Source organism: Cavia porcellus, unplaced genomic scaffold (assembly GCF_034190915.1).
Source record: "Cavia porcellus strain 051 isolate PalLab524CR breed Dunkin Hartley unplaced genomic scaffold, mCavPor4.1 scaffold_21, whole genome shotgun sequence".
Taxonomy (NCBI): domain Eukaryota; kingdom Metazoa; phylum Chordata; class Mammalia; order Rodentia; family Caviidae; genus Cavia; species Cavia porcellus.
The window spans coordinates 64,546,176-64,568,390 of record NW_026947504.1 but is presented as its reverse complement, the minus strand read 5'-3'; the positions used below and the strand labels follow the sequence as shown (position 1 = coordinate 64,568,390).

General features: G+C 38.7%; 1 protein-coding gene across 3 annotated transcripts in view; it reads left to right on the top strand.

The window, feature by feature from the left end:
- Cab39l (calcium binding protein 39 like) overlaps positions 1-22,215 on the top strand; it is a 113,341-nt gene that overhangs the window by 11,315 nt on the left and 79,811 nt on the right. For 2 of the 3 annotated variants that reach the window (XM_003477486.5, XM_023560490.2), the window contains one exon: positions 7,168-7,317. In XM_003477486.5, the coding sequence (XP_003477534.2) occupies positions 7,267-7,317 (51 nt within the window). In that variant the 5' untranslated portion in view covers positions 7,168-7,266. Of the gene's footprint in view, positions 1-7,167; positions 7,318-22,215 lie in introns of those variants that run through there. The other variant, XM_063232806.1, reaches the window with a different exon arrangement.

Sequence of the window (22,215 nt, the reverse complement as noted above, 5' to 3'; positions counted from 1 at the left end):
ACATCTAGGGTGGAACCTCCATTATCCATATCCAAAACTGTGCTAAGCCAGTTTAGTTATTATACATCCTTAACCCCAGTATTACATACACTAGATCCAGCCACTTCCAAAAATCTCCACCTCTGAACACATGAGACTTTGGGGGAACATCTGGATATAGGCCATAACACAAGGTTTTAAATTAAATTGTTAAATTGTCTGGATTGGGCTTGAATTTGTAATGCTTCTGCCTTGGCCTTCCATAGTGCTGAGATTACAGTTGTGTACCAGTATACCCAGCCAAATCAAGGATATTTTTTGTTTTTGTTCATTTATTTGCTTTGTGTGTGTGTATGTGTTTTGTAATGCTGAATATAAAACCCCAGGCCTTCCTGCTGAGCCTTATCCCCAATCCTTTCATCATATATATATATATATATATATATATATATATATATATATATATTTCTTTTTTTAAGACTGGGTCTCACCCTGCTGACTCCCATTGCAAAAAAAGAATTTTCAGGATACATCAGAAAGAGGCATGAGTAGGGTTTATTAGGCAAAGGCAGAAATTATAGGACATACTCCAGGGATGAGTGCCTGTACTCAAAGAAGTGTGACACATTACAATTTGGAACTGAGTACATTTATAATTTTCTTGAGGAAAAAAGCCCAGAAAGAAAGTTCCCACCCCACTTCTGTCTTCCAAAGGCATGAGCAGTTTTGTTTTGTTTTTTGGATAGTTATTTAAATATTCTGTGAATTCACTGAGTCTTTTACTTACTTTCTTAAATTGGGCCAATTTATGGCCTTCTGATGCTGGATCTGGTAGGGAAGGAGTGTACATCTGGCCAAGGACTGCTGACATTGGAGCCGTTATTATCTCAGAGACAGGCTCCTATTCCTTAACTTTCTTTCTTTTTTTTTGTCTTTTTCCTTTTTATCAGTATCGGGGATCAAACTCACGACTGCCTGCTTCCAAGGCAGGCGCTTATGCCTCTGAGCTAAATCCCCAGCCCCCATCCTTAACTTTCTTAATTGAGCCAATTTATGGCCTTTTAGTGATGGCTCTGGTAGGAAAGAGGTGTAAATCTAGCCAAGGAATGTTGGCATGGGAGACTTTGGCCAAGTCCTGGAAGTTACAGCTTCTTAAAAAGTACAATTTTTAGTTATGTTTTCCTTGTCTCTTTTCTACCTGTCTTTCCTTGTCACTGGGCTGGGTTTGTAAGGTCTCCAAGGCTGAAATATGGTACCTATCCAGCCCTTTTGTTCTTTGACTCCTGTGACAGGAAAGAAATTATCGAGACATCAGTAAAAGAAACAGAAGAGTTTATTAGCACACACTCTAAGAATGGAGTCTGGGTGCTCTGAGAAATGGGACATATTTCAAACTGGAGTGGGGTACATTTAAGAGGTATCTTCAAAATGAGTAATCTAGGATGTGTATTTCCACTGTCAAGTTACAATGCTAGCCATCTACGTGTGGGAAGATGAATGTGCTCTTAGTTACTTTTCTCATTGCTGAGACAAAATATACACCACCTAAAGTTAAAAAAGGATGGTTTATTTTGGTTCACATTGAATCCATAAACAGATGGCTCTAAGGCAGGGTGTCATGAAGGAGGGCCTCACAGAGGAGAAAAGACAATTCACGATAAAGAAGATAGACTATAAGGGAAGGCAGCAATTCTCTTCAGGCTACACAGCTGTAGGGCAGGTCGTACTCACACCCACGTGGGCTTCCCATCATCCATACCCACAACTATGCCAGACCGAGCAGTGGACTAATTTAGTAATCACACACCCTAGACCAGCCACTTTTGAAAAGCCCCACCTTTGATCACATGAGGCATTATCTAGACATAAACCATAACAGCTGCCCTTTAAAATTGCTGCCTCCTTGCACAATTTGTGATAGCTAAATCTTGGAAACAACCAAAATGCCCATCAACCACAGAGTGGATGAAAAAGATGTGATTTTTTTAATAATGGACTATTACTCAGCTATAAAAAAGGATGATCTTGAGGCCTTTATAGGTAAATGGAGGCAACTTGAGACTATCCTCATAAGTGAAATAAACAAGACTCACATTAGTAAATATCACATTGTCTCTCTAGTGTAAAAAATAATAAAAACTGAAAGATCCAAAATGTGTAATAGATATTGTAAAAGTGAAAGAGGAGGAAAGTGCTCTAAAGGATATAATTAGTATATATAAGTGTGTAAGATAGATGACCATATTACCAAATTTCTGTTAGATCAATGAAAAGAATGTTTTGCACTGTCAATGTTTTGAGTGTCTATCCACTTTTTATGCTTTGATTTTGTAACTTGAACAAGCTATTTCTAAGATGACAATATGTAATGTATCAACTAGCAATTTCCTAGTGTTAATTTTTTTGATTCTGTATTATTCTACCTTTTTCTTTTTTCTATTTTGTTTTTTTTTCTTCAAATAAAAAACAAAATAAAATAAAATAAAATAAAATTGCTGCTTCCTTGAGGGGAGGAAGCAAAGTATACAGGTAAAAAAGGACAGATCTAGTGCATGATTCACAGCCTTATTGTTAAAAGACTTCAGGGATTTTTTTGAGTGAGTTTCCTGGAAGGGAAAACAGATTGTCTTGAAGCTGAGGTTTTTCTTAAATGTAGGTTTAAAAATCTTGATTTCAGCCAGGTGTGGCAGCACACTCCTGTAATCCCAGCATTCCGGAGGCTGAGGCAGGAGGATTGCTGCAAGTTCGAGACCATCCTGGGCCACAAAGTAAGCCCAACTCCAGCCGGAACTGCATAGTGAGACCTTGTCTCAAAAAGACAAAAAAAAAAAAAAAAAATCTTGATTTCCTATCTCCTTTCTACCTAGTTATTCCCCTCTACTTCATTATTTCCTCTGTCCTATCTCAAAACCATCTGGAATGCCCTTTGATAGTTTGTTAAAAATTGGACCTTTCTTTATTAACCTCACAATGCCATTTCTACGTTAAAATTAAATACAAAACATGAGAGAACCGGTAGCTTCTCATCCTAGCAAGCACTATCAGTTTTTTATTTTTAAATTTTTAATTTTATTTTTAATTTTTAATTTTTATATGAAATATGGAATGGTGCATCATTGTGATTTTAATTTGTATTTCATTAGTGATTATCCAATGCTTCTCTAATGAAACGTAAAATGAAAACCTTTATCACCGGACCCCTGTAGATACTTATAGCAGTTTTACTTATAATCATCAAAACTTAAAAACAACTCACATGTCAACTGGATAATGACTTTTTAAAATTTTGGTACATCCATGAAATATAATGCAGGAATTTCTTCTTTACTTAGGAAAACATAACTGTATAGGGAAAGGGAATAGTGTTACAGCTGTTAGTGTTATAGCGGTTATAGCTGAGCTAGTTAAAAGTAATTATAGGCAATCAAACAGGGCCTGGCTCTCGAAGAAGCCGGCCACAGAGACCAAAATGTCTTATGACCTTGGAGGAGACACGCACCTTTTGCTGTGGGCCAGACCTCAAAGCAGAAGGCAAAACAAATGCAACCACACCCTTCAGTATAATCCTTAGGGATTAAATCTGGATCACCTTGAGAAGCCAGAAGTCACCATCCCAACCCCCTTAGAAGAGTCACTGCAAGAATGCTGCTTGCTAAGTGACTCGCTTCCCCATTTGTCCCTAATTTGGTCAATTTTACCTGAACAGTTAAACTTATTGGTTGACCATAGTTCTTCCCACCTCATGCACATCTACCTGGGAGTTCCCAGTTTTCCCCACTTTAAACCCACCTCACTTCATGACTTTATAAAAATCCCTGGAAAATACAGAATCTTTGGCAACCGATTTAGGCCCCCTTCTGTCGCTCTCTCTCAGAGAGAAGCTTGCTTTCTCTCAATAAATATTTTTTGCTCTTAACCTCCATTGTTCCTAAAATTCATTCTTTGATTTTAGAGAACATGAGCACATACTGGTCGGAAATTTCATTCCCTAATATCAGTATGATATTACTATGATGGTTTTATGAGGAAAAAGCCATAAAATAAGCCCCCAAACACTACATTGTTAATGGAAATGTGCCAGAAAAATATGACTACACTCTGTGAAAATGGTAATCAAATATTGAAAGAAGCACATAAATTAGCAATAAAAGAGCTCAGAAATTAGGTGACTGGATCATAGAAGGTTATGAAATGAGAACTGATAGGACTCAGGAAATGTTAAAGGAGATTTTTTAAACGATGAGTCGAAATCAGGAGAGAGTGTATATCACACAAAGCACAGTAAGAGAAATAGAATGCAGAAAGAAATGCAAAAAAAGCAAAGACATTTTGACAAAATGGAATAAGGTGACAGTGTAAGCAAAGAAAGCCAAGTATACATACTTCCACAATCATAAATGAAAGCACAGTGATGACAATTATGTAACACAGGGAATGTATTTAACATGAACTTTAAATGGTTAAAACTAGTTTGTGAACAGTGACATGGTTAAAATTATAAATTTTATTTTAGCACAGTGAAAAATGTAAACCTGCCATGCATGGTTTAAGAGGCTGTCATTAAGCCCAATCCGGCAGTTTAGCAATTTAGTGAGACCGTGTCCCAAGGAAACAAATAAATAAATAAAACCTATGGCTGTTGCTCAGTGTGAAGACTCTTGGTTCAATCCCCCGTACTATAAGAAGAAAACAGAAGAAGAAAGGAAAGGAGAAAGAGGAAAGGAAAAGGGGACTTTACAGATATTGACAGCCATGCTTTCCATCTGGGAAGTCAACCTGGAACAGTTAACACTGAGCTTATACAGCTGTTGGATTTTTAAAATAGGAAAAATTGTTTTTATATTATGGAAAAATGGAGCAAGTCATTTGGAAGGAAAATCACATTGGATTAGATTTTTGGGTAGCAGCATTTTATGGAAGATAACAGAGCAGTGGTTTTAAAAATATTTAAGGAAAAATAATTTATATCTCATTAAATCTTTACGAAATCAAGCCATTGACAAACATAAAAATATGAAATGATTCAGGGAAGATTGTTTTAATCTTTCCTGAAGATTATACCAGAGAACAAATTTCAGATAACCAACAAATGCTTGAAAAGCACTCAACAAAACAAGTGGTGGACAGAAGATGGCATACAACATCCGTATGAGGTTACTCTAAGGGGAAAGCCCAATGAGAGTCAAGTTATTTCAGCTGACGAAAAACTCCCCAAAACATTCAGCCACAGCGCTTAAAAAAATAAAAACCTACTTTACAACACTACTGAGTTGAATCTAAGCATTTGTACAGATGAAAAGCCTCAAATCCAAATTCAAAATGCCAAAACAAATGAACAGAGAGGAATATATGAAAAATGAATTTCCTGGACTCAGGAAATAGGTAAAAATGGAGTTTCTAGAAAGAAATAATAACTAAGGTAATATTTAAATTTTTATCTGTGGAAACATTCTGGAGATAAAGGAAGATACACATGTACATTTAGAAAAGGCTCACGCTGGCCACGGATCTCAGTGATACCACACTATGTAGCATGCTAGGCCCTTGGCTTCACAACCAGCACCACCATCACCACACACACACAGATGGCTCATTGTGAATCGAGACTGTTGATCAGAATGGTTACCTCCAAGTCTATAAAACTGTTAGACTTTCAAGATAATGAAGAAAAATTCCTCTGGGCTTCCAGGCAGAAAGAAATTAGCAATAGACTCGTCACTAGTGAATACAGAGTAAAACACCCATGAATAAACATAGTAAAAGCAAAAACCATGATAAATTCCACTATATTAAACAGAATTATGTGATGAATGCCATGAGCAAAGACAAGCGACAAAATAAGGAGAAATACTTAGACATATCACAAAAAGCTTATCTCCTTAATGAAAATAATTTCCTGAAAAATCTAGACCAATAAGACCATCAACCCAATAAAAAATGGACCAACGATATGAAAAGAAGACTTGCAGGAAAAGAAATGCAAATGACAGACATAGAAAAGATGTTCAAGCTTTAGTTATATAATGAGAAATACAAATTACAGCTATACTAAAGAAAACTATTCTAAAGCATTTCTTACCAAAATCCAAAAGTTACACAATATACTGTGTAGACTGGAGAAGTAGTCATTTTAATATATTTCTGGGAGACATGCTTACATAAGCATAAACTGCATAGGGGAGGATATGTTAGTATCCAACAAAATTACATGTACATTTATCCTTTGGCACAGGCATTTAACTTTTAGGAGTCTTTTCTAGAAATACATTGAAATAAAATACATTTGTCAGCTGGAAATGGTGACACACACCTGTAGTTCTAGTATTCTGAGAACCCTGAGGCAGGAGGATCACAAGTTCAAGCCCAGTTCGGACAATTTAGTGACTTAGCAAGAATGTGCCTTAAAATAAAAATAGGCTGGGGATGCAGCTTAGTGCCAAGGCCATGGATGGCTTCAATCCCCAGTATCACAATGAATAAAAATGAACTATTTTTATATAGTCACTGCAGCTTTACTAGCAAAAGATTGAAGCAACTAAAATGCCCACGAATGGGGGATTCGTTGGATACAGTATAGCACATCTTAACAGTGAACCATCTCCAGGTACATGGTGCCCCTTCCACGCCACCCTTTCCCCAGAGAAACAGCATGTAGAACAATTTAGAAGCAGAAGGCGGCAGCAACAAAAAAGGTGCCAAGGGAAGAGAGACTTCTTTAGATGTAACTTTATGAGAGTTCTGCAACTATAATTTGTTTTTAGTTTGGCCATAAATTCATATATATATATATATATATATATATGTACATATATGTATACACACATTGAAAAATAAATTTTAAAATGTGGAATGAAAAAAATCTGAAAAGGAATTGGAACAAATTTACACAACTATATATATTGTGGTTACATAACCAACAGGAAAAAACTTATAGTTGTAAGAGATTTTGGTCTGTACCTTCAAAAAATTTAGTGAGAAAACTCCTTGGACAAATACATGCATATATTCTCAGTCATTTCGTTTTTGCAGCGATGCATTGAACCAGTGATACTATTTTCCTTACGGGTTCAGGGAGTTTAAGTCCCTTGCTTTAGATTACTAATTAAGAGTTACTAAATAGGGGATTCAGATTTAAACCCGGAGCTATGTGATTCTAATATTTGTGCTTTTCTTACTACATTATTTCAGGTTATACATCAAATTTTAAGAAGAAAGAACATCAGGACCTGAAGGTTCGGTTTAAACCTATAGTTGCGCTGCTCAGAAAATAAGCGTGAAGGCTCTAATATGGTGTTTATATATTCTTCATGCAGAAGCAGTGTACTAAAGGAGAGAATTGTAAGTGTTCTTTTATTTATAGTGGGGAAATGTCACACATTTCCCTTATATTGTTGTTGGAAATAAGTTTTATAAAGTGGTAGAGGACTTTGAGTATGGGACAGTGGTACCCCACTTGCTAGCATTTTCAAGGTCCTGGGTATAATCCTTAATACTGCCAAAAACATTTTTGCAAAGTTGTCACTGATAACTGAAATTAGAAAAAAATGAATAAAAAATATGATGTAGCAGAAAATTAATAAACTTAGCAGGCATAGATTTTCACAATGCTCTTTTTATTGTGTATTTTTTGGCTTTTTGAGACGGTTTTATCATGCAGTTCAGGCTGGCCTTGAACTCACAGAGATCCTCCTGCCTTTTCCTCCCAAATTCTGGGATTACAGGCGTGCGCTACCATGCCTGGGCCACAGTACTTTTAATTAAGAGCAAAAATCCCCAAACCAAGCAGAGTGGTACTTCTCTATAACCCCAGCACTCTTGCAGGCTGAGGCAGGACAGTCATAAATTAAAACTTAGTGTTTTAGAAGACAGTGTCTCAAAAAAGAAAATAAAAACTAAAAACAAATAAAGCCCACCACCACCAACAACAACATAGTCCAAGAGCTCTTCTAAGTTTTTGCTGTAAAGTAATAGAAAGATGAAAAGGGAAAATTTTACCAAGCATGTAACAGGAAGAATGTGTCCCTTAAATAAGGAAAAGTTTTGTACATCTCTTTTATACAAAATGCTAGTTCAGATAAATTGTTTCCTCCTATTGGAGATAGAGATTTCAGAGGTACTAAAGCTCCATCTACCCAAGTCAGGCCTTCATATTTCTACTGGTTTCCCTTGACTATAAATGTGTTTTTCATCCAGTTCAATGCTGTGTGTGTGTGTGTGTGTGTGTGTGTGTGTGTGTGTGTGTGTTGTTGTTGATGTTTGTTTTTTGGTATTGGGAATCAAATCAGACCTCGTGCTTGCCAGGCAGGCGCTTGTACTGCTGAGCTATTTTCCTGGCCCCTGTTCCTGTTAACAGTGCCAGAAGCGTGTTTACAAAGTGCAGGGTGAATGGTTATGGAAGAAACCAGTACCACAGAGTGAACTTGGGTGAACAAAAAAAAGAAGGTAAAAGCAAAAATACCAGTGATGTAGGGGAATGAAATTCCTGACCTACTATCTGTCCAGTACAAGTTCGTGTTCTCTAAAATGGAAGAATGAGTTTTAGGAACAATGGAGGTTGAGAGCAGAATATATTTATTGAGAGAAAACTCCTGTCTAACAGAGAAACAGAAGGGGCCCTGAGTAGGCTGCCAAAGATTCTGTGTTTTCCCGGGATTTTTATAGAGTAAAATCCTGAGGTGAGGACTCTAAAGTGGGGGAAACTGCAAACTCGGAGGTGGACAGGCATGAGGTGGGACAGAGCTATCTGTGGCCAATCAGTAAGTTTAACTGTTCAGGTAAAACTGACCAAATTCGGGACAAATGGGGAAGCAAAGTGGCATTCTTACAGAGCAGTGACTCCTCTGTGGGGGCTGGGAGGGTGATTCCGGCTTTCTCCAGGTGGTCAGACTTCATGCCTAAGGATTATACTAAGGGTGTGGGTGCATTTGTTTTGCCTTCTGTCCTGAGATCTGGTCCACAGCAAGAGGTGTGTGTCTCTCCAAGGTCATAAGACATTTTGGTCCTCTGTGCCAGCTTCTTCTTTGAGAGCCCATCCCTGTCTGACTGCCTATAATATTTCTAAATAGCTGAGGTGCCTGTAACAAAAGTACATGCTGCGTCTGAAAAATGCGCGGGTTATCATGCATGATAACACAATGCTACTTTTGAAAATGTCTGCCTCTTGAAGAAATTGGGGAAGGAATTTATCTGTTTGTTTTTATCTGTAACTCATTATGATGGAAATCTTATTTGTGATTGACTTATAGCAGTGAGAGAATATGTTGGGTTTACTGTAAAGACTTTAAAAAAATAAATTTTGAAAATTTTTCTGTTGTTCAGAGGCTGTGCTGATCAAAAGAAAAAAGTTGAAACAAATTTGCAAATGAAATATAACTTCCAAGGTAAGATATAGTATAGCTCAAGATCAAGATTATCACTCCTCTTGACAGATTTGTAGCTTATGCTGAGCGCACTATATGCTGAGTATACTAAAATTTTATCAAGAATAAGTACAATATTCTGATTTAAATTTTTCAAAGCAATTGCAGAAGAATTCAACTTCCACCTGCCAAGATATGCTAGATAAAAGCCCTTGAATCTCTTCCTCTACCAAACATGTAAAAGCTAGATTCAGTGTAAAACTAGATTCATATAAAAATGTCCTTTAAAATGAATGTAAGAAAATAAGGGAAACTTGTCACTAGGAACAAAACCAGTGTGTTTCGCAAAGTCAGCACGTGCTGAAGTCACTGAATACTTTAGTGCAGTCGTAGCTTTATTGACAGGGAAGCTCTGTGCATGGAGAAGATGACGGGGCAGCTCTGTGCATGGAGAAGGATGACGGGGCAGCTCTGTGCATGGAGAAGGATGACGGGGCAGCTCTGTGCATGGAGAAGGATGACGGGGCAGCTCTGTGCATGGAGAAGGATGACGGGGCAGCTCTGTGCATGGAGAAGGATGACGGGGAAGCTGTGCATGGAGAAGGATGACGGGGCAGCTCTGTGCATGGAGAAGGATGACGGGGCAGCTGTGCATGGAGAAGGATGACGGGGCAGCTCTGTGCATGGAGAAGGATGACGGGGCAGCTCTGTGCATGGAGAAGGATGACGGGGCAGCTCTGTGCATGGAGAAGGATGACGGGGCAGCTCTGTGCATGGAGAAGGATGACGGGGCAGCTCTGTGCATGGAGAAGGATGACGGGGCAGCTCTGTGCATGGAGAAGGATGACGGGGCAGCTCTGTGCATGGAGAAGGATGACGGGGCAGCTCTGTGCATGGAGAAGGATGACGGGGCAGCTCTGTGCATGGAGAAGGATGACGGGGCAGCTCTGTGCATGGAGAAGGATGACGGGGCAGCTCTGTGCATGGAGAAGGATGACGGGGCAGCTCTGTGCATGGAGAAGGATGACGGGGCAGCTCTGTGCATGGAGAAGGATGACGGGGCAGCTCTGTGCATGGAGAAGGATGACGGGGCAGCTCTGTGCATGGAGAAGGATGACGGGGCAGCTCTGTGCATGGAGAAGGATGACGGGGCAGCTCTGTGCATGGAGAAGGATGACGGGGCAGCTCTGTGCATGGAGAAGGATGACGGGGCAGCTCTGTGCATGGAGAAGGATGACGGGGCAGCTCTGTGCATGGAGAAGGATGACGGGGCAGCTCTGTGCATGGAGAAGGATGACGGGGCAGCTCTGTGCATGGAGAAGGATGACGGGGCAGCTCTGTGCATGGAGAAGGATGACGGGGCAGCTCTGTGCATGGAGAAGGATGACGGGGCAGCTCTGTGCATGGAGAAGGATGACGGGGCAGCTCTGTGCATGGAGAAGGATGACGGGGCAGCTCTGTGCATGGAGAAGGATGACGGGGCAGCTCTGTGCATGGAGAAGGATGACGGGGAAGCTGTGCATGGAGAAGGATGACGGGGAAGCTCTGTGCATGGAGAAGGATGACGGGGCAGCTCTGTGCATGGAGAAGGATGACGGGGAAGCTCTGTGCATGGAGAAGGATGGGAAAGAGAGAAAAATCCTTGAATCCTTCAGAAAGGTAAGAAGGCTCATCAGAGACCCTACAGAGGTCTCTATTTCTGGGGATAAAGTCTTCCCTAATAATTCCTGGTTACTGATCACATTCTTTTAAGGTTAGAGCCTTAGTTTAGTCTATTTTCATTGTTCTAAAACTCCCCAAGTGGTGGAAGGTCTGTAATATTCTTAGGTATCTGATTGAAAAAAATTATAAATCCTCCATGAAAGGTTGTACAGTTATAAAATTGTTACAGTTAAAATTGTAACAAATAGGGGCTGGGGATTTAGCTCAGCAGCATAAGTACCTGCCTTGCAAGCAGGGGGTCGTGAGTTCGATCCCCGGTACCGATAAAAATGAAAAAGACAAAAAAAAAATTGTAACAAATAAATGCATACTTTTTTAAAATCACAAAACATAACAGAATAAATAAAAACATTAGTAAGAGTCAACATAAACAGCAAAAAGATCCATAGAGATTTCACTGTCAGAAGTATCCATTTCATAAAATAAATGTTCAATATGTTTAATAAATAAAAGAGATTCTGCCAGGCTTGGTGGTGCATGCCTATAATCCCAACACTCAGTAAATGCGGTGGTGGTGGTGGTGGGGGAATCACCATGAGTTCAAGGCCAGCCTAGGTTACATAGTAAGTTTAAAGCCACCTGAGCTACATAGCAAGACCCTGTATCAAAAAAATAAATAAATAAAATAAAGGGACTCTAAAACATAAAATATCAGAGACTGTGAAAAGCACATTTAAAAATGAATCAGTACAAGTCAGAAATAAAAAATAGATCACCAAAAATTAATTGGGTTAATGTAGCATATAGGTACAGCTAAAAAAGAAAGAAACTAGATGGATCCTAATATGGTACAGAGAATAACATATATAGGAAATGTAAGAGATAATGAGGTATCTAATTATAGAAAAAAGTATGAAATGTACCCATTGAAAATTTGCCAGAATTGATGAAACACACATATCTTCAGATTTAAAGAGACCAAAGAATTGTAAATAAAAAACATATATAGACATGCTGATAAACTGCAGAATGCCAAACACAAAGAGACTTGTAAACTATAATTCACACTAAAAGAGTATTGTTTTATCTAGTGTTATCCCTCTGGAAGGAAAATGGTTCTAAAAGGAAATGAAAGAAGCAATAATAAAGAAAGTGGGTAACGTGAATATATATATAAGATGATATTGTGATTAACAAAAGATAAAACTACGATGTTGAACTGACCTACGATGACATGTAAGCCAGTAGCAGTTGATTGGAATTTTGATATTCTAATGTGTGTGTACTTTGTTAACTAAAGATAAAGTACTATTGGAAGTATAATCACTAACAGATGAAAAATAAGAGACAGACATGGTGGCAGTTGAATTACACTCCTGCAGAAGAGCTCATTTTTTTTGTTTTGCTTCTTTTATGCAGCTTATTTTGAGATACAACCAAAATGTATCTATTAGTAGTTTATTCCTTTTGTTACTAAGTAGTGTGGGTATATTAAAGTTTGTTTATCTATGCAGTTGTAGATAAAAATGGGTTGTATTTCATTAATATAATGATACTATGCAAATTATTAGTATGCAGGACTTCATATGGGTGTATGCTTTCTTTTTTCTTCGATAAAAAAATCTATACTATCTGATTACAACTATTGCAAATTATAGAAAATACAGCTAATCTATGTTGACAGAAAGGATATTTAATCAGATGTAGAAGGTACAGCAGGGTAAGGGAAAGAAGGATTAGCAAGGGGCTAGGAGAAGAAGGCGGTATGTTCGCTATCTAGACCTGATGATGGTGTCACACCAAAACTTTTTATGTGATACTCTTCAGTCTGTGTGACTTAAGTCTTTTTTTTTTTTTCTGACAGTATTGGAGGTTGAACCCAGGATCTTCACACTGAGCTACATCCTCAACCCCCTTACTTGTTTTGTTTTTGAGACAGGGTCTCACTAGTCACTAGGTTGCCCAGGCTGTGCTCATACTTGGGACCCTCCCACCTCGGTTTCCCAGAGTGTGAGGGTTACAGCCATGCACCAGCATAGCCGGCTCAATTCTTTCTTAGTAAAAACTTTTTTTAAAAAAAGAAATAGTTCAAGAAAATAGATTGACAACTGAATAGAAAAAGATGTCTTAGTAACACTTAATGGGGCTGGGGATTTAGCTCAGTGGCCTAAGCACCTGCCTTGCAAGCAGGCGGTCGTGAGTTCGATCCCCGGTACCGGAAAAAAAAAAAGTAACACTTAATAGCCTGCAGATTCAGTTCCTATTTGTATTCTGTGATCTTTAAGCCTCTCAATGTGGTTCGTGAAAATATAAAGGCAACAGGTATGAGATTCTCAATAATAAACAACAGGACTTATTAATCGGAATTCAAATATTCAATAACAGCAGACTAAGATAACCTCAAGTAGCCGTAAGTATACCAGCCTCATTTCTATAACAGAGATATGTACACCCAGACGGTCCTAAAGGGTGTGTGAATGGGCTTGCCAGTCTAACCTTTTCCCACCATAGCTCCAGTGGCTGACCAGTGCACTGCTGAATGTTTAATATACATGTGTTTACGCTTTCAACTTAGATCATCACCAATGTGGATAGGCTGGGAGCCATTTTATCTCTTTGGTAACGTTATACGTGTGCACTGCTTTTCTATAGAAAAGTTTTGGTTCAATTTACAGCATTTGTATTATGTGTACTAGTTTCATATTATCTGAATTACTGCCCCCACCTATCTGTACTCTACTTCACATTAGCTAACAGCATGAAAAAGGGTGTCTGTAAGTACAAATGTCAAATTCTGCAGCTAAATATAAATGTTGTAGATCAAAATAAACTCTAGACTGATGAAAAGGGACGTACGTATCACTCCTGTGAGCACGTTTATCAACTGTGTTGGCAGCAGGTAGCTTCTCAGCTTTGCAGTAGAAGAATGTATTGAAGGCCGTTGTAGAGATTACCAAATATTCTGTAATTGTTTTGTAAAGACAAATGTTAGTAAATCCAAAATAAAAATAAAAAATGAAACTGATGAAGAGAAATATTTGAACTGAATAAAATAATATTTATAAGAAAGAACTTATTAAATTTTGTAAGAGAAATCTCAAGGTTGGTGGATAAGTGAAGCAGGGTCATATGGACCAGTAGCTTACATAAGAAATTCAAAAACAAACAAGAAGATGAGCATTCAGTGTCACAAGCAATCAAATAAATGCAAATTGGAAGTGTGAAAAAAATTATATGACTTCGTAAATAAGAATTTTAAAAAGGACTTGAAGATGGTGAGAATTAGGTGAGAATCCTAGTATACTCATGCTGTAGCATCTAATGAATGTAATTTAAATTTAATTACTTTGGGAAATCAATAATATGTACCAAAGTTCTGAAATACATTGAGTTACCATAAATTTTGAACCAACACACCTATTTGTGGAAACTTATCTTAACAGAATAACCAAAATGTGAAGCAAACAAATATGTGCTTGCTTTCTTCTTTCTTTTCCTTTTTGTTTTGAGACAGGGTCACACTGTGTAATTCAGGTTTCCAAGACTTATTATGCAGCCCAGTCTGGCCTTGAGCTCACAGTGATCCTCCTGCTTCAGCCTCCCAAGTGCTGGAATTACAGTCTTGTGGCACCACACCTAGTAATGTATTACATTTATTGAATTATTTATGTTGAACCATCCCTGCATCCCTGGGCTGAATCCTGGCTTTAACTCAGTGTGTAACCCAGCAGTTTGAACTCCCAACAGTACTGTGTTAGCCTCCCAAGTGCTGGGATAATAGATGTGAGCCACCATTCCCAACTGTAAAAGTTTTGTAAAATTTCTTTTAAGGGTGACAAATGGAAAAGTAACTTGGATGTCAGTGATAATGGATGAAGTAAATTACTGTAGATTAATACTGTTTTGTAAGAAATGATAGGTTTTTAAAATAGCTTTAAAAAACATGGCTAATATTTTATAGTGAAATTTCATACTATGTAAAATTTTATACTATAACTGTGTAGAATATAAATGCATATATTTAAAAAATATTGGGAAATGCTATGAGATAAAAATAGCTTTGCTGTTAACAGAGAAAGATATTGTATTACTGTCCCTAAGTTTAAAAATTGAATTTTCAAGTGGAAAAAAAATATCATCTAAAAGAATTAATTGGGTGAATGCTTTTTAATTTAGACATACAAGACGTAATTTTCTTAGAATTTATCAAAGTTCTGAGTAAATTATTTCACAAATATTTGTGTGCTTTGAAATGAAATCACTTTTCATTTGTCTTAGCTTTCTGTTCCTTGCATGCAGGAATGTCATTGATTTGATTAGGGTAAGTGGTCTATTTTTTTTTTTCTTTTGGTATTAGGGATCAAACTGATGACCTCACACTTGCCAGGCAGGTGCTTGTGCCACTGAGCTATATCCCGGCCTTCGGTGGTCTATTTTGTAAATTTGCTGAAAAAATTATATTTTACTCAGAGCATTGTGCTTAAGTTATCACCCACCCATATAAAATCATGTTCATGTTTACTCAGAGAACTGAAGACATCTGTTCATGCTGAGTTTTTTCATTACTTTTCTTTATTTATTAGAACTAATTATTGTGTTTTTTATGCTTTCATATTAAGAATTGTGTGTTAGAAGGGGCTGGGGATCAGTGGGGATCACTTGTGTAACATCTGTCACTTCTCATCACTGGGACAAAATACACAAACCTGCAAGTTGGCGAAGACGAGGTTTGTTTTGGCTCACATTTCAGAAGTTTCAGTTTCTGTATGATTGGTATGGAAGATGGTGCTTACATCGTGGTGGCCAAGAAGCAGACAGAATTGATTGAAGAGTCAGAGAAGGATGTACACCCTGCTGGTCACAGTGATCAGCCTCTCCCATCCAGTCTCTACTCCTAACAGCAAGTCAACTAGCTGTGCAGGCCCCATAATTCAATCACCTTGTAAACACATGAGTCTTTGGGGGCCATTTAAGTCTAAACCATATCAGCTATAGTGTGCAAGGTCCGGGGCTTCATGCTGTGGTAGTGGCCCCCCAACAAAAGAGAAAGAAAAGGAAAGAGAAAAACAATTTTGTAGTAAGGCTAGGTGTGTAGCTCAGTGATAAAGTGTGAGCTTAGCATGCACGAAACCCTGCGTTCGATCTCCACCCACTGAAAACAAACAAAAATAGTGTGTATTTCAGTGCAATGCATATTATAAATTCTTCTTATGGGGGAAAGGGGTATTTCAGACTGATTCTGTCATTTCCCAGGTACATAATGCAAGTTCAGAGAATTGAATATATGGTGAACTGTGGTCCATAGGGAGGTTGGGAGAAAACTTACATGCAGAGGTAGTCTATTAGTCAGTTTGCTATCATGGGAATAAAATAATTTCCTATCACTGGGACAAAATACTTAACACTCACAGCTTAAAGGAGGAGAGGTTTATTGGCTTATGGTGTCCAGTGGGTTCAATCCCAAGTCAGTTGGCTCTAACACAGAAAAGGGCATGGAAGAGGAAAGCTGGTCACTGCATGGCAGCTGGGAGAAAAAAAGAGAAGACAAGGTCTCAGAGAAGAACATCTGCTTACAAGTCATCGCCCAGTGGTCCACCTCTTCTACTAGACCCTCCTCTGACCACAAGATTAGGGGGGACATTTTAGATCTAAACCATCACATTCTACCCCTGGTCCCTAAAAGGGCAAATGTCGTAGAAAATGCGTTTAGTACATCTCTAAGCATTGTCAAAATCTTAATAGCTACAATTTGTTGAAAAGTACAAATCCGAAGTCTCCTCAGGATTCAAGGCAAACTCTTACCTGTGAGCCCCTGGAAAAGTGGAAAAGAAAGTTAAACACTTGCAGCACACAATGGTGTAGGGATAAACATTCACTTCCAAAAGAGAGCTGGGTGATAAAAAGGAACAAGACCAAAGCAAGACTGAAACCCAACTAGAAACCATTAAATGCTGTAGTGCTGTGTTCAGCGTGGGCCAGTGGCAACGAGTTGTAAGCTCCAAAGAGCTGGACAGCCGTGTGGCCTCGGGTCTCCCGACCTCTGGCCGCTCCAACTTCCTGGTGCTTCCGTTATGCTTTGGATTCCTCTTATAGCTTCACACGCAGCCCTCTGAAGGACATTGCCTGGTTTTGTAGGCTTTCCTTTGAAATTAGGGTGGAAACCTTTATGACTACATAACTTTTGCATTCTGTGTTCCTGAGAAACCAGCACAATGTGAGTGAGCCACAGCTTGAGCGGTAGCTGGGTTTTGTTGGACCCTGGCTGCAGTGGCCTCTTGACTCCCTGGATGTTTGAACACAGTGAAGTGAGTCCCTAGGTGGCCTTTCCAGAGCAGGGTATCCAGGACCATTCTTCTCAACTTAAAGTTTTTGCACCTTTGAGCTTATGATGGGTAGGGGTCTTGCTGATTCCTGAGATGCCATCTTTCCATTTGTCCTGATGCAAAATATTTCACTTCTTTTTAATGCTAATCTTTTCAGTAACTACCTTCCTTGTGGACGCAATTTTGCAGGTACTTCCTTTGTAGTAAAACTGTAAACTTTTTTATCTTTTGGCTCTGCCTTTTCTTCTTGATTCTCACAGTACATCTGATAAAAGCAGCTAGCAGAACTCATGTTATTTCCTGAATGTTGAGCCTCCTTAAAATTTCTTCTATTGGACTAGTCTACTGCTATAATCTCAGTCTCCTGCAGTGTCTCAGGACTTGGGCAAAATGGAGACAAATTTTCTGCCAGAATGTTACATCAATGACCTCTAGTCCGACTACCAATGGAGTCCTTGTTCTCCATCTGAAACCTCATGAACGTGGTCTTTACTCTCCACATTCCTGTCAGTGTCCAGGTCTTCTGAGTTCCCACCAGAATCACACATCAATATCAGCTCACAACATTCTGGAACTTCTTTAGCCGGCTCCTCTAAAGCTTTCCAAACTCCAGTTCTAAAGGCTTCTGAACCACATGGACAGATACTGTCACAACAACAACCTTACTTCTCTGGAACAAGTGGTCTAACTTTTCTGGTAGGCATACTACAAAAATGTTTTTATGGTTGTTATCATTACTTAATTAAAATGTTTATAATTCTTAGTACTTGATAGTTGATAATAAAAGTCCTGGAGAGAAATAGAAGGAAAGCAAATGATTATTGAGAAATATATAGAAATTCATGGGCATTTATATTTTATGACTCCTTATATCATTTTTCTTTTAAAGGGATGTTTGATCAGCTATATTTAGGCACTTGAATTCTAAAAAAGCTCTTCATAGCTAGGAATGCAATGAGAACATTAGAAAGGAAAAAATAGAACCTTTGTAGGTTATGAAAAGAAATATGTCTCTTTGAGAACAATAAATATTTAATAAAGGAATTAAATGATGTCTCCAAATGACGAGAATTAATACGTTATTCATGCCTTAACATACTACTAATGGATTTTAGAGTAACAATATATTGCAGAGGCTACGGGAGTAGCTCCGAAGAACACATGTTTAATATACATGAGACCCTTGGCTCCATCCCTAGGGCCATATATACCCACACACACACACACACACAGTACTGTATATATGTATATGTACATATATATGACTTTGGAATTGGAAATCACAAGATATTATAGAGCTCAATAATTATACTTAGACCTTTGTTTTTTGAGATACTGGGGATTAAATCCAGGGCCTTGTGCATGGTAGGCAAACACTTTACTACTACTGAGCTGTGTCCCCAGCCTCAAACTTTTAAGTAATTTTTTTTCATATAATTTTTAGCCTCTGCTAAGTCATTTAGAGCTATGGTTACATGTCACATTTCTATTATGAAATTGACTGTTAAATACTGGAGTTGCAGTAAAACTGTTAATTCAATTGCTAATAATGAATCTTGTGTTTAAATTAAAATATTTTTTGAGATAGCTTCTCTCTACGTAGTTTAGGTTGGCCTAGAACACACTTTGTAGCCCAGGCTGCCCTCAAACTTATGGCAGCCCTTCTGTCTCTGCCTCCTCAGTGCTGGGATTATAGGCATGTGTTACCACTTCTGGCTGATTCTATGTGTATTTTGATATCACACTGTCTTTCTAAGGTTTCCAAAACTCAAAAGGTTAAGGCAGGAGAGACACTGAGACAGAAACTCTGTAAATTCTTGATAGCAAAGCCCTGTAGTCTAGATGGAGAGCAATATTAAAACTGTGAACCTAGAATCCCTGTCTCTTGCATAGCTATGTTGCTATGTAGTTCAGGCTGGCCTTGAAGCTGCTACGTAGCACAGTCTGGCTTCATTCTCACAATCCTCCTGCCTCAGCATCCCAAGTGCTGGGGCTACAACCTTATGTCACTGCACCAAGCTTGAAAAATGATTTTTATCCAGTGAGATGCCCAAATCTTTCTTTCTTCTTTTTTAAGTGAACCAAAGGTGTTAGTATCTTATGCTATCTACATCTAGTTCACTAAGAAACTAAGAAAAAAAAAGAAATTTTATGGAACGATAGAAGGTACATCCAAAATATGAAGAGCTTTGAGGTTGTTATTTTATGAGTATACACGTTGGAAATGTTCAGAATCATATATGAACATGCAATTTAATAAGTAACTAGGAAAATTAAAAGTTTAAAAAAGGACTTACTTTGGGAAGACAAGAAATTCTCTTTTGTAATTAGAGAAGTAATTGTTAAGCTGTCTCTTAAAGTAATAATTATGCCAAAGTTTTTGAATGTGGAAGTTAACCAAAAATTAATTAAAGCTATTCATAAACTCATCTATTCAGAAAGTACCTGTTGTGTTATATACCTTTGCAAAATAAACTTTTCCAGTGAGGTTAAGTAGAAAAGCTCAAATTTTGAAATTATAATTAATCAAATGGTATTTTATAATTTGCCCAAGTTTTTTTTTTTTTTTTTTTTTTTTGTGGTACCAGGGATCAAATTCATGACCTCACCCTTGTCAGGCAAGTGCCTATGCCCCAGAGCTAAATCCCTGGCCCCAGTTTGCCCAAGTTTATCCAAGATCCAAGTTGGAAAGCAAGAATATGAAGTCAGGCAGAAGGCTTCAGAGTCAGTTTTCTTAATAACCAAATACAATGGACTCTATTATTATCATTAAAAATAACGGAGATTTATGAAATAATGGATTTTTGTGAAAATAATGGAGGCCTGTGGTTATGAAGTGTTTTTGTCCACCAAGTACAAGGTGCTGGGTTTGGTCTTCATAATAATAATGATAGGGTCCATTGTAATTACTGTATTAATTCCATAGAATTTTTCCTTCATTGTATTTCCTGAACATTTCATTGTAACTGTTAGGTTTCTTTGCTATAATTGGCTTTGTTTGAATCTGAAAACTAAATGCAAACTAAAAGATTTCCATTATTATAACAAGTTTCCTAACCGCATAGCAAGAGATACCATGACAAAGTTCCCCTTGACATTTTAAAGGTGAGTGGTTTATGGCTTTCTGTCCCTTCACTCAGCCTGCTTCTTTCCTTGTTCCTTTTTATTATGTTCTTTTTAGATCCTGTTTTTCTTCTTGACTCCAGAGCACAGCTCATGTCATACTTTTTGTGTTATACACATTTGCAAAATTAACTTTTCCAGTGAGGTTACGTATAAAAGCTCAAATTTTGGAATTATAATTAATCAAATGTTATTTTATAATTTGCCCGAGGGTTTGTTTTGTTTTGTTTTGTTTTGTTTTTATGATACCAAGGATCAAATTCATGACCCAACCCTTGTCAGGCAGGTGCTTATGCCCTAGAGCCAAATCTCAGCCCGAGTTTGCCCAAGTTTATCCAGTATGCAAGTTGCAAAGCAAGCAGGCAGATTTATTACAGTAGAGTGATTTTCCAACAGAGAGTTTTGTGTAGCTTGAGAATCTTACTATCCCTAACTGTCCACTTTTCATCTGTCGTTTCCTATCTGTCTCTCTCAATCTACTAAGAGTTCAAAATTAAACAAACAAGGGCTGACGATTTAGTGTGAGGTTGTGAGTTTGATCCCCAGTACCAAAAAAAAAAAAAAGAAAAAAGTCACATCCAACATTAAACAAACAAACAAAAAAGACAAAAACTCCTTCTCTTGGTCCTTCGAAGAGCCCTTCCATTCATTCCTATGCAGTGCTTGGGGACAGTGGTAGTTGCTCATGCTTCCATTACCCCACCCGTAACTCTAATAATCCTAATTTTGTCTTGATCTCTATGTTGCATCAGATAACACTTTCGTACCTTGCTCTCAGCATGACCTGGCAGTTAAACCACCCTCCCGGGGACACAGCCAGTGCTAGCAGTTCCCAGAAGGACTGGGCCAGATCTGCTGCACACCCTTTACCCGCAGTCCCTGGCATGTGCTGCTCCCCTCCACCACCACACCTCTGTGCAGAGGCCCCCTGCTCACCGGCTGTCACTGCCACTCTGGGTCCGCAGGTTTGGCCTGCTTCTCCTGGGCAGTGAGTCCTGCCTCAGGGAGAGGTGCCACCAGCTACCTCCTTCTTCATTGGAATTTCTCTCTTCACTCTCTGTGGGCTTCTTCCTGTCCAGTGGGCCCACTTTCTCCCTGCTTGTCTTCCTCACGATGCTATTTTGCAGTGTGTGGACAGTGACTCTCAGAGAGGCTGTTTTCTCTGCTGCTTACTGCTCTACTATCTGCTCTCCACAGTGACAAAACATCCCACGCTTTGTTGTTTTGGTATATGTCTTATAACCGCTATTAGAATATAAATTCCTTATATTGGGGAGCCAAGGAGATCCTAAGTCCAGCCAAGGTCGTGGTCCACCAGAATAAAGGCCGTGACCCAGGGCCCAACCTAGGTTTTATTAACTCTCCATGAGGGCAGTGGCTTGGGGATGAGTGACGGTGAGAGGTGGGAAATACATGACTCCGTGAGCTCGCCGAGGTGGGAGGCCTGAGATCACCTCTGCGGCATGCGGAGGGCAAGAGATGGAGAGAAAGTATTCCGTGTGACACAATGAGGTAGTATGTAATACTTTGTGATCGTGCTTTAGCTCTGATGTGTAATCTTTTCTGCCCTGGGAAGTCATAGCCTCTTTCTCGAGGCTCGGTCCCAGCTGACAGCCTGGGATATGGCTCTCCATCCTGCCCCGCTCAACCATGTTTTTCTGGGAGTCACTGGGCAGGGAAATCCCAACTGTTACCTTGCTTCAAAGATTACACATCAGTTCCTCAGCCAGCCCAATTCATGTTGCTTAGAACCAATTGAAGGGGTACAG